The sequence below is a fragment of the Haliaeetus albicilla genome, chromosome Z (assembly GCF_947461875.1).
Source record: "Haliaeetus albicilla chromosome Z, bHalAlb1.1, whole genome shotgun sequence".
NCBI lineage: Eukaryota > Metazoa > Chordata > Aves > Accipitriformes > Accipitridae > Haliaeetus > Haliaeetus albicilla.
The window spans coordinates 71,055,880-71,069,285 of NC_091516.1; the positions used below are offsets into that span (position 1 = coordinate 71,055,880).

General features: G+C 39.1%; 1 protein-coding gene across 1 annotated transcript in view; it reads right to left on the reverse strand.

The window, feature by feature from the left end:
• Positions 1-2,803: 2,803 nt before the first annotated feature.
• The window catches only part of PCSK1 (proprotein convertase subtilisin/kexin type 1), a 31,266-nt gene continuing 20,663 nt past the window's right edge, over positions 2,804-13,406 (reverse strand). Inside the window, exons 11-14 of the mRNA XM_069775713.1 lie at positions 12,228-12,385; positions 9,500-9,633; positions 7,508-7,669; positions 2,804-5,984 (exon numbers count right to left, since the gene is read on the reverse strand). Coding sequence (XP_069631814.1) covers positions 5,622-5,984; positions 7,508-7,669; positions 9,500-9,633; positions 12,228-12,385 — 817 coding nt within the window. The 3' untranslated portion in view covers positions 2,804-5,621. The remainder of the gene's footprint in view (positions 5,985-7,507; positions 7,670-9,499; positions 9,634-12,227; positions 12,386-13,406) is intronic.

The window sequence follows — 13,406 nt, forward strand, 5'->3', positions numbered from 1 at the left end:
CTGCATTGCTGGAAGCAAAATTTCTCATTCTTTTTGGTTACATTATCATCATAAATTGCAATAAGAGAAGAGATATTTTTAATGAGTACTTGTGTCATTAAATAGAAAAATGTTTACAGAAATTATCTCTATTAGTGCCTAGTAAGGTTGGAGTTTGAACCTTTTCAGTCTGCAGTCAGAAATATTAGCTAGCCAAGTAATTGATTCAGAGCAAAATACACGTTTCTAGAGTTGTCCCATTCTAAAATGCTGTTGTGAATGTCATGGTTCCTAGGAGCTCTGGAAATGGACTTCCCGAAGGGAAAGATTTGATTGAAGAGAAAGGTTTTAGGCTGTGCAGATAGTCTGTATTTGTACAAACACAAATGTGGTGTTGCATAATAATGACCAGTTTTTTTACTGTAATTTTTAAAGTATAATTATTTTCAGAGCTTTCGTGGTTTAATCCCAGCCAGCAACTAAGCACCACACAGCCACTTTATCACTCCCCCTCCTCAACTGGACAGGGGAGAGAAAATATAACAAAGGGCTAGTGGTTCAAGATAAGGACAGGGAGAGATCACTCACCAATTACCGTCATGGGCAAAACAGACTTGACTTAGGGAAAATTAACTTAATTTATTGCCAAACGACCAGAGTAGGGTAATGAGAAGTAAAACCAAACGTTAAAACACCTTACCCCCACCTCTCCCTTCTTCCCGGGCACAGCTTCGCTCCTGGATTCTCTACCTACTCCCTCCAGCAGCACAGGGGGACGGGGAATGGGGGTTGCTCTCAGTTCATCACACGTTGCCTCTGCTGCTCCTTCCCCCTCACTCTCTTCCTCTGCTCCAGCATGGGATATCTGCTCCAGGTGGGTGTCTGCTCCACCCTGGACCTCCCTCGGCTGCAGGGGGACAGCCTGCCTCACCATGGTCTTCATCACCATGGGCTGCAGGGGAATTTCTGCTCCAGTGCCTGGACCATCTCCTCCCCCTCCTTCTTCACTGACCTGGGGGTCTGCAGGGTTGTTTCTCTTACATGTTCTCACTCGTCTCTCCGCAGTTTCTGTGCCCCAGCAACTTTTTTCCTTCTTAAATATGTTATCACAGATGTGCTATCGCTGTCACTGATGGGCTCAATGTTGGCCAGCGGCGGGTCCGTCTTGGATCCGTCTGGCGTTGGCTCCACTGGACGTGGGGGAGGCTTCTAGCAGCTTCTCACAGAAGCCAACCCTGTAGCCCTCCCCCCACACTACCCAGACTTTGCCACGCAAACCCAATACAAAAGCAGAACTAATTATTTTCAGAGCTGAACTTCTCTTAGGTTTGTAATGTTTGGAGAATTGCAGTGGTAGACATTGGTTTGCTGTTGCAGAAGGAGTCTCTCAGGGACAGCGCTGCTCCTCCTGTTGCTCTGATGCACATGGCGTTAAGCATGTGATCTGCATGTAAGATAATTGTAAGGGCTCATAAGCAACACTCAGATGTTTCCCCTTCCTGTGAATGTGCTCTTTTCATAAATAGATTAAATCCACTCCTAATTTCCAGGAGATAATTCTAAAGCCAGTATTGTATTTGTAAAGTTCTCTTTTCTCTCTTAAAATAGCTTTCTTTTTACTGAAAATGCTTATGATTGTTTTCAGACTGAAGTGACTTTGGGAGAGATAAGAAAGAGGACACTTCTTTTGAAAACTAAATTTCCAAGCTTGGAGCTACAAGATATGACTGATTGGAAACACTGCTTGGGTAACTCAAAACAGTTAAAGCTAGAAAGTTCAAATGCAGCATGACATTTAAAAACTCAGCCAACTTGAGAGAAAATCCATTGTTTAGTGTGGAAGCTAGTTAATATTGCTCAAATGTAGACTTAGAATTCGTTCCTTTTTTATGCTACTTCAGAAATCTGTTTTCTATGCACATTTACTACAAGTGTTTCTGCTATGGAAATGTAGCTTATTGAAAGCACAGAAAATGTTTTCACTAACCCTAGAACATCTGACAATGCGGGTTTTGTTAATGGAGCAGTAGTTAGTTGAGACTTGAGAAGCAAACTAAATCTAGGTATGATCAGTAAGTCCTCAAGAAGTTAAAGCTTTGGAAAGCAGGCTCGTTCACCTCCCCACAGTGTTTGCTCAAACATGATGTCGTTTCAGCCTAACAGTGGGAGAAGAGGGTTCCACAGAGACAGCTGCATCTTTCTGTCACATCTGGACATCAGCGTAGGTTAGAGCAGCCCAGGGAACACGCCAAATTGTGTGCATGGCTACATGGTCCCAACAGAGCCCGCTCCTCAGTACCGAGAAGCAAACAGCTACCCCTAAAAAAAAAAAATTTTTTTTTTTTTTTCCCCCAGGGTGTATAAGGGCTTGTTTCTCTCCTGGCTTGAAATGTGAGTAGTGTGTGAGGAGGGGGGAAACAATAAATATTTTAACTGTTTGCATACAAGGAAGGGAAGACCTGCATATTTATTTGCCCCCCTGACTCATTCAGATGTATTATTTCATCATAGTGCTCCTGACATACATGTCTGTATGTGAAATGGGCAGAATTTTTTAATTCAGAGCCACTGGCTCTGACACTGATGTCCACAGCAAATCTTACTTCAGCTGCAGCTGTGAAAAGCAAGCACTCCAGTGTTCCTGGTGAAGAAATCCTCTGCAAGTCTTCATTTTCAATAAATTACACATTTCCTCCACCCAACCCCTGGTTATTCCCTCAAGGCATTATTTTTAATTCTAGACTGTATTTCCCGGTCCTTTTAAGTCAAAAGCTTGACTTTATCTTACTGTTTTCTTTACAAATGTTAAGACCACACACTGAGCTCTGCTAACACACTGTATTATGCTACTAGTAGACAAATTTTAACATCACATCACATACATGTTGTGGTTGCTGTTGGAACATGCCTTTTAAAAAATACCTTTATTGGATGAAATTGTCTCTTTCCCAAGAAAATTCTGGTTCTTCAATATAATTTATTATGCCTTTTAAAATTCTGTCTGTTCAATAAAATCTTTGCTATATTATAAATACCTGTAACGAAAATATAATTTAAAATTCTGAGAGAAAACATTTTTTTTTTCGTTTTACATTTTTCACAAAACCCACACAGGCACCAAGGCAAGACTAACAATAAAAATAATTTACTCCTGTACAATCTACTCTGGGTTGGAAACATTCAGAAGAGAGATTTTAAATTTGTCCTCTGAGGAAACTTTGGCTACAACATGGGAACTGATCTTAAAACAAAGGAGGGTCCTAAGTTTTCCACCCGTTTAGTCTGAAAACTTCTTTCAAGGGCTGATTGAGTGTCGCTATTACTTTCCTTGCTGTAACATACCTGAATGAGGACTGGCTAAAATCGCTGTTATCTGAGGGAACCAGCCTCTGAGCTTCATTGCACAGGACTAAAAGTGGTCCTACCTCACTAGATAGGAATATTTGTTGTGGAGATTAACTCCCAGTTCTGAAAATTAAACATCAGTGGAAATAAGTTAGTGCTCTCACTCTGCAATAGCAGCCATCAGAAACTTTTACATTTTGCTTGTTCAGTGGTGATATATTGCCAGACAGCTTGTATGTTGAAGGGACTGCACAGGAAAGCTTTGATTTGGACCACTTGAAGAGATTTTTGTAACCACTTCTCATTCTAAGCAAATTTATTAGTAAAGAGGGAGCGATTCAGTATAAGAGACATTCAATGGTGGAGTTGATATCTTTGAAGTATGGACTAGAAATATGGAAGAATTTTTCAAACTAACTAAGCCCAATCTATTTAAAGCTGGCAAAAAAGCGGACTAAGCCCAAGATAGACATGAAACCATCACAAAGAATGAATAAGCAGAGATTTTTAAATTTCAAGTTTGGTAAAACAATTTTCAAAGCTGCCTTTAAGCAGTCCTTTTTTCCATCAATGAAGAGTTAAGTACTGTTACAGAAAATAGATTTACCTTTAAATTACAGAATTTAGTGTGCAGTTTGAAAAATCTCTGTCCAAACTGATGAATTATGAGCAAAATGTGAATTCCTGCCTTAGAGACACTTGCATAATTTTAAGGCATAGACAGTGAAGGAGAATAATATATTTCTAGAATGTCTGGAAAACACATTTCAACAGTAGATGAGAGAGAAAAAGTAAAACTCAGTCAGCACTTGTTTGGACTATGTTTAGCACTGCAATGAGATAACTATCCCCTGGGAATCTTCATTCCCTTGTTCTAGATCCCCTTTAATTTCTGAGTATCCAACACTGCATTTTTTTTTTTATATTATGAAATAATATGTTGGTCTTGGCTCTGACATTAAAGATGTGTGTGTGTAAAACTGTTTGTCTAGTACACTGCTAATGTTAGGGAGCCACCCACCCTTGCTGCTTTCTGACAGCCACCTCAGTTTCCTCCTCTTCCACCTTCTCCTTCCTTCTATTCCTCTCCTTCCTCCACATTCCATGCACTCTTTCCCTCCATTTCTGAGTCCCTTCTCACAGTATGTTTTTTTATCTCACACTTCTTCCCATCCATTTTGCCTTAACTTCCTAGGTATTTGGGAAATGTTACAATCTACCACAGACACTCCACAATCCAGTCTTTAAGTGGACTTTTCTGGCACAGTTATCCTTTCTTTTCCACTTTGGTCACAGTCAAGGAAAAGGCAAATTGATCCCAGCTTTGTTGGCCTGACTACTGCAGATGTAGGGATCTCAGAAGGCATTTATACTACTTAACGTTAGAAATTGCACTGAGGCTCCATAGGTTGGAGATCGGTCCCCCAAGCTCATAGAGTCAATACAAATAGATCAGGACTCCATCAGGTAATTCAGAACCAAGGACTAACCAATTGTTCTGAAGTACTATCTATAGGAGACTCTGTCTTCATTAACTACCTATAGCCTAGAAAGACTAGGCTCATAATTTAGGCACTTCACTTAGGTAGTTAAAGTTAGGTGGTGAGAATGCCATCCCATGCTCTGGGATGCCTCATTTGGGGCTCATTTACATTAGTGTATGTCTGTCTGCAGTCTAAATTGTGAATAACTTCATCAGTGCTCACTGATGCTCCAGTCCAACTCCAGCATCCCAGCTGCTCCTTTACAGGAGAACAGAAGGTTAAGGTAGCATTGTTGTTTGGAGAAGGAACAAAAAAACCTATGACAGAAGCAGTACTGGCTGCAAGTGTTAAATCTGGAATAAATGCCAAATATAAGACTGCAATATTCATTACAAATCCAGGGATGAGAGTATCTCCCCATAGCTTTGGCAGTTCGGTTCAAAACTGCTTGGTGATTCAGGTTTTGATTCCTACTGCATGCTAAGTGAATAGGGTGGAAGAGTAAGTAACGTGAGAATTGTTTAAAATAGAGCATTAGTTTTTTCAGGGGAATGCTATTGCATTTCATGCCTGAGGGGGCAAAACTACTCTGGTGGTAATGAAGAAAGGCTTTGAAAAAAGCTATTACTAAAAAGCATCAGTTTACTGCCTTATCCTCCCACACCTGTTTTTTCCCTTCCTTGATATTTGTATTAAATATGAAGCAATCAAAGCAGCAATCACACAACTACAGCATACAACAGACTTCTGAAAAAAACCTACAGGTGGGGTGGGGAGAATGAATATTTCCAACTCAGTGCGATACCCTATAGTTTAGTTTCCTTCATTTATAATATCAACCAAGGCTTGCAGCAGTCTATCATCTCTATGCTTGTATGGTTTGGCATTGTAAAAAAGATCAACGTAGTCACTGTACAGACTTTCTTCTGAGTCTCTCAACTGGGAGGGCTTGTTTAATTTTTCGAGGGCTTGATAGAAGTGTTCATATGGAATATTTAACTTCTCACTTGCAGTCTTCTTTGGCAGTTGCTTCTGAGCCATCTGTCTGCTAAAAGCACTTTGCAGTAAATGTAGCATAGCCTCTGATGGGATTTTATCTTCTGCTTTGTCACTGCTACTACTGGTACCTTCTGTGACTTTGGGTTTTTCACTCAGGTTCTCCTGTGTGGTATGGTCCTAGAATACAGATTAGCATAAAAAAAGTTAGGTGTCAATGGAAAACCGACTGGATTAAGATTTGCTCTGATTAGCGATTTCCATCTATGTGTGGGTAGATGCTATTTTTTCATTCAGGAGCCACTTAGCATCTAGAAAAGAAATGGACCATTATACACCAAAACAGACTATCATCAAAAGGACTACATTGTATAAAATATCAAATCTGCCCACAATGTAGGAAGTTATAAATTCAGATTCCACATTGGCAGGATACAACATGTCATTTTATAGCAGGATTTGTCCCAGTCTTAAGAGATATTTCTTGTTGTACTATGAGAGACAACTCCACAGCAGTCTAACTGAAGGAAGTATATGCAGTGGTGATGGCAGCTCTGGTTGTGCCACACACCCTTGTGAAAAGGACTGAACCAATGCTTCTGTAAAACCTTCTCTGGAGATGCTCTCACCTGAGAAAAAATGGTGAAGTATGGCTAACGGGTGGCCATGACATGTATCTTGGAAACTTTGGAAGACTAATGCCAGATACAGAAGTACAGAGAAGTCAGTGAGAAGCATGACCTTGTTTCAGCAGTGTCTATTATGCCTCCCATACTGACACATAGCTTCCTCATTTACACTAGGATTGTCTTTCTAACTGAATACTCATTTTATCTTTATCTGGTTTTTACTATGTCCACCAATCTTCTCCCACAGTACCTCCTGAACCCACTTTTACTTTCTTCCAATTTATCTTCTTGCACGTGGCTGCCACACCTGCAGACACTTATCCAATGTATTTAAAGACCATAACCATGTCTCCCTCACTCTTCTCCTTCATAACTTGGCGAAGGAAGGTTAATCTCTCTATACTTTATGGATGTCCCACTTACTTAATGGGGAGACAAATTGATGTGATGTGATTAATAAAGTATTCCAAAGATGTTGACATAATCAAGCATTGTGAAAATGTACAATACTACCATCCCATGCACCCAGAAAACCACTGTCACTCTCAGAAGTCTGGAGTATGTTTAGAGCACTCTACCTGAAAGGTAAAGAAGGGGAGACAAAGGAGCTAGCAGCAACAGATCCACCTAACCAAACCTTTTGAATCAGTCAGTCCCTGAATTTTGTCATGTCTTTCATTACTAACTTCCTTCCAAACTCCCTGGAAGCATTCCAGCAGGCAAAGCTCCTTTTGGATGCGACACTTGTTCTCACTAGAATTACATAAATTTAATGTATCCGTCAGAGGTGTCTTCCTCCCTCCTTGTACTACTCAACTGCATTAGCTATTGAGTTCACTGTTTTAGTAGCAATATCCTTTTATCATCCCCAAACCCTTAGATGTTGGCATATGGAAACAGAGACTAATAAAAATATAAGTTGTTGACATGGACAAAATTACAATAGCCAACTCAAAAGTGGTCAGGGGCTAGATGAAATGAATACAGAATGAATATGTGTCTTTTTACTAGGAAAAAATATCATTTTCTTATGAACTGAAAAATATGTAAGGAAAAAAATTAATGTAACGCTACCTCTACAAAGTCCGTCATTTTCTCCACTCCTCTTCTGTCATTTTGCACAGCATTATAGGATGTGTATACACGTGGCTGCTTCATATGTTCAGGCTGTGTAGCAGTCCCATGCAAAATCAATTTCCAATTTACAATCCTTCCTTCATTTTGTATTCTTTTGGACTAAAAGACAAGCATGGCACTAGCTTAGGTTCTCAGGACATAAGAAGAGGAAACAGGACATTTGATTGTAAAGTCAACAGAAGTGACTAAAATAAATGATAAGGCTTTCAGTATCTAAATTTAGACAATGATTTATAAGCACAAACAGACTGATACATTAGAGACAGGCTATATCAGAAAGTGGGATTTGATATAATGGCTTAACTACTCCAAATATTCACATTTTGATGCAACATAACAATTAACCATGTAAGAATCAATGGAATTTCGTGATAACATAGAATGCTAAAAATAACAGAAGTAGTATTTTGTGTTATTTGTATTTCTTCACTAAGCCATTCCTTGGCAATTTCCTCACAGAAGTTACCAGTGGAATAGTAATTTGGAATAATATTCTATGGTGGTGCACAACAGCAATCTGAAACACAGCACGTGGAAGTGAGCAACAAATGCTTTGCCCATTAGTTTTGGCGGTAGTATTTAAAAAGTAGAAAGTGGAAGAGACAAGTACAGACAACACTGAAACTTTATTTTACCAAACCTTTTTTCAGAATTTTTTACTCAGTCATTTAGTGACTGAAGACAGCTGCTGAAGCTCTTCTTTTCTAACAGAAGCCTACACCAAAGTTTACATACACAACTTACAGGACAACTAAATTATGAGTAACTCTGCACGGGAATCTGTGATTTCAGTCAGGGCCATTAATATGAAAACTTATTTCAGGAATCACAAAACCCTACAAGCTGAGGAAAGAGCGCATTACCTCTTGAGGACAAAAAGCTTGGTTTATTGTAAGTTTCAGGAACCTCTCACTTGAAAATGGAAAATGAGAGATAATCACAAAGAAAATGCTGCTCTTAACTTCATTCCAAAAAATGCATTATATTAATTACAAAGAGCAGGTTATCTGTAACCATGGGGTTATCTATAAGCCTGCAGTATTAATACTGCACTGTTGATAATAATATTTACTTCTACTGCCTTGTCCATCTGCTTAGTACTTGACATTATCCTCGTTTCCAACTTGAGGCCCATAGGCTTGGAGGCTCAGTGTCTGAGAGGAAGCATTCCATTTCTGGCAGGATCTGACCCCTAATGACAAGCTTATTAACAGACAACTTCAATTAAATTCTCTAGAGATGAGTGTGCTTGATCACTCTCTCTTTCAAGAGAATGATTTTTCAGTTGCCTATCAAGCAGCTTTATTCTGGTGTCTCACTGTTGTAATCCATATCCCCAGGTGGTTTCAGTAAACTTATTTCATATCTGTAGATTTCTTGGCTTTAATCCTTAAACGTTGCTCAGCAGTAATTACTCTAAGAAAGAAGTTGGGGAAAGGCATACATCAGAATAGCTCTCTGAGGTCACCAGGAATTCATTAATTCAAAAGGTTTTGAGTTAATGAAATTATGCACATGCACCAAGAGAAGACTAGATCTCTCTTGTGTTCTTTTCTGCAAAAAAACCTAATTTGCAGTTAAACATCTGTTAATTCGATTACATATTTCGCTCCATGAATCTCAGAAAACTGTATTAAGTGATTTCTTTCAGTGGCGTATAATGTGTTGGAAATAGAGGCATGAAATTTTTTTGACAGGTACATGTCAGTGAAATAAGGATGGTGCTTTGCATTTATGTAAAAACCAAGAAAATCTGACCCTATCTTTCTTCTTTACTCTTTAATTCAGATGGATATTTAGTTTGAATAAAGTCTTCTTGTGGCCTGCTTGATGAGAAGGCTCACTATTCAACATGCTTGGTAGGGGTTAGTGAACATTTTATCTGCATTAGCTTCCAAACATAGCTAGTTAACATACAGACATACTTACCACATCAGTAATTCTTAAAACCCAGGTGCCTGTTGGATTCTCTCCCCATGTGTGAACAGACATGAAGTCCCAGTTCTTAAAGCCATTGGGAGATTTATCTCTCTCTCTCTCAGCCAGTAAGACAGTGCTGGTCCCTGTGTTGGTGCAAGATCAAGAGTAGTGATTGTTCATACATGCCCACTTTTACTTTTCACACTGCTCTGCTTGCACACTACCTAGTGCATAGGTAACCTGGAAAATACACTGTTTAGCAGTAGCTTGTGGAACAGGAAACATGATATTTCTGATCAGTGTTCCTTTAATTATTTTCACAGCAGTATTTAAGAGCAGAAAAACTATCACACTAGGTCACGCTAAAAAGGTACATCTTGCTTAGTATTCAATCTCTAACACAAAAAAGTAGTGGATGCACAAAAAGAAGCACAAGAAGCAGAGGTCAGACACAACCAGTCTTTTCCACTGATGAACAGTTCGGGAAACTTCTGAGATGGAAGTTTTGAAGGTAAACCAGCTCATGCAGTATTGCAAAACCAAAGCCTTATCCGGCATTCATCACTGTATTTTTTTTCTTTTCATGAGTGGCTGTAAATTGTTACAGCCTGCAATTCCAACAGGGTGAAAAGCTTTTGCATTGTTATTATTATTACAAAAATGTTGCAGTTCACAAAGTATTTCTGTAGCTGCAGAGATTCTACTGCACAGTAGGAAATTTGTTGTGCTTGTTTGCATATAAGGAGAGAGCAAAGGAGCTAGTTGTACATAATAAGGAGCAGAGAAGCCCCAGGGAGCCTGATCACAAGCTATAAATATATTTAAAGGTAGCACCATAAACATAGAAAAGGAATGACATACATTTGGTATGGCATATACATATACATTCCTGTTTTGCAGGAAAGTGGAAAAACAGCAAGAACCAAGGGAAAAAACGTTTAACCATGAAGGCAAACTGATACTATCGTGGAGGCAGCAGCACTTGACTATTGCTACTTCAGTTAAACCCTACATACGAAGATGAAGAACGTATTACTGTTGTCAGTCTTTCAAAAAGCGGTGTTTTTCTAAGATGAAGCCATGCTTCCTACATATTAGTAGCAGAACAGCATCTTGGGAGGGGAATACCTCTATAAAAGTAGAATGAGAGCTACTTTTGCTGTCATCTCCATGATGTACCTAGAGAGAATCCATATATTTACTCCCAAACTAAAACTTAGCTCAGACAAAATTAAATTTGAAAATACCACCAAGAGTCAAAGGTAAAACATCTCACAGCAACATTTCTCCCACAAGACGAAAGGTAAACTCAGAAAGGAAGAATTAAAGTTAGGCTTAAAAGGAAGCCCAGGCAAAGCAGGCTTTGGAAATATACTACATGTACAGTATCTTAACCCTCCTCTCTAGTGAGGTCCTGCAATAATAATATGAACAAGGCTCTAGTGGTTTATTATCTGTGAATTACTAGATTAGCCTATATTAAAGGCTTAATCCCAGCCAGCAACTAAGCACCATGCAGCCACTCGCTCACTTCCCCCCCACCCAGTGGGATGGGGAGGAGAACTGGGAAAAAAACCGTAAAACTCATGGGTTGGGATAAAGACATTTTAATAGGACAGAAAGGAAGATGATAGTAAGAATAATAACAACAACAACAATAATAATAAAAGGATTGGAATATACAAAACAAGCAACGCACAATGCAATTGCTCACCACTCACCAACCGATACCCAGTCAGTTCCTGAGCAGCAATCTGTGCCCCCTCGGCCAACTACCCGCAGTTTATATACTGGGGATGATGTCATATGGTATGTAATATCCCTTTGGCCAGTTTGGGTCAGCTACCCTGGCTGTGTCCCCTCCCAACTTCTTGTGCCCCTCCAGCCTTTTTGCTGGCTGGGCCTGAGAAGCTCAAAAGTCCTTAACTTAGTATAAACACTACTTAGCAACAACTGAAAACATCAGTGTACTATCGACATTCTTCTCATCTTAAATCCAAGACATAACACTATGCCAGCTACTAGAAAGAAAATTAACTCTATCCCAGCTGAAACCAGGACAATCAGCCTGACGTTTAAACTCATACCTGAGAGCTTGTCTGTTTTTTTTTCTAATAATAGCAGTTGATCTAACAGATCTTACTCTTTACAAAGTTGTTTGTCATTCTCCTTTCCTTTTTTTTTTCTCCTTACGGTGTTATTTCAGGGCATTGTCAAGATAGCTTGCCATATTCTAGCACATTTAGTATAGCTGTACTAAGGTGCTTAACAGGGACATTGTGTTTTTAAATACACCAATGGGGAGGAGACACAGTTACATGAAATCTAGGGAGTCAGATTTCCTCAGTTTTCCATTAGTTTGTCAAATCACAGTAAGTCTGATAAGCACTATTGAACTGTAATTTGTTGTCTGACAGGAACTCTCAGTTTTTATAGGTCCTGTTGCCAGAATGAAAATGTATTAGAAACAGTGCCTTCATTTTCTGAAGTATGATTTTCAAACCTCTTCTCACAAAAATAACCCATAACACATGAAGGCTGAAAAGGGGTTTCAGAGAACCAGTTCTCTAGTACCCAGGATGCTTTGTCCTCACATTCTCCTGTTGGAGGTCACTAGATTTGTCTAATGATATATTTAGCTCTTTTTAAACCACTAAAGAACACAGAGGTGGTTTTTAATGAAATAAATGTTACATGCTACAACAACACAAACAAAGCATGTCTTTGCCTCCTGTACCTGATGGAGATACCAGAGTGACATGAAGATCACCTCTACGGGAATACTCAATCGTTGCCTCAAGCTGCACATGCTCCAGAGATGCAATGGAGTTTTCTTGACCCTTGCAGGCTTTTGTGGGAATTTCAACGATGACTTCCTCATTTGCTCTTAATAATCTGGCAAAATTACAGGAGTTCTTTGATTACTCACAGAAACTTTTGATTCTGGATCATTAAGTGAAGTGCAAATGACACATTTAACAGCCATTTTGGAATTATGAGAAAGGAAGAAGTAAAGGCAAATTCTACATTCATTGTTTTTTTGAATGCTCCAGTAAATACCATGGGAAATTCTGGAAGCACAGATAATACAGAATTGGACCAAGTGATAGGCACTGTGTAAGAGAGACTTGTGCAACACACCCTGGAAGCAAGCAAGCAAGTTTGATAATCAAGGGTTTCTGTCAACACTTCGTTGTCCCACAGAGACTACAGAAAAGCAGGCTTTCTACATCACACAACTGTGTCATACTTACACTTAACTGCCTCATTCAAATATCCAGAAGAGGTGTTATCATGGAGTTAAAATACTGCAGCAGGCACAGCCGTTTTAACCCTTAGTAGTCAATGCCATTGCAAGGAAAAAAAGCTAACATCTGTGCATTCTCTGTACAGAGAGCTACTGTGCATAGCTTTCTCTGCACAATTTCCATTACTTCTAATGAGAATGAGGTATCTAAATCTCCACTTAAATAATTCTAAACTCAGAATCATGGGGTCTTTGTTTTTTATAATGTAACACAGAGGACTGCAATAAAAATACATAAACAGCAACTACTACATACATCACTACTGGATCAACACTGTGTAGAAAGGAGAGAGCTCATAAAAGCAAATTGATAGTAAAATGGCATAAATAATAAGGTTATCAAGCAATGACACTCCAAAACACTGTAACATGTTTCTACAGACAGATTTTTGCTGCACTCACACAGTATAATTTTGAGCTTTGAAACATCTGTATTTTTTCTAGACAACAAATCCATAAGTGAACAAGCAGAGACAAAAATGGTCTAGATATCCTTGTTGATTAACCAGCTTAGTGACTAATTATAACTTACCTGTACGTTGAGCTCAGTTTAGGCTCACTATGCTGGGAGCACTTGTGAATGTGGCTCCTAAGTCTTTTCAGTGCGCC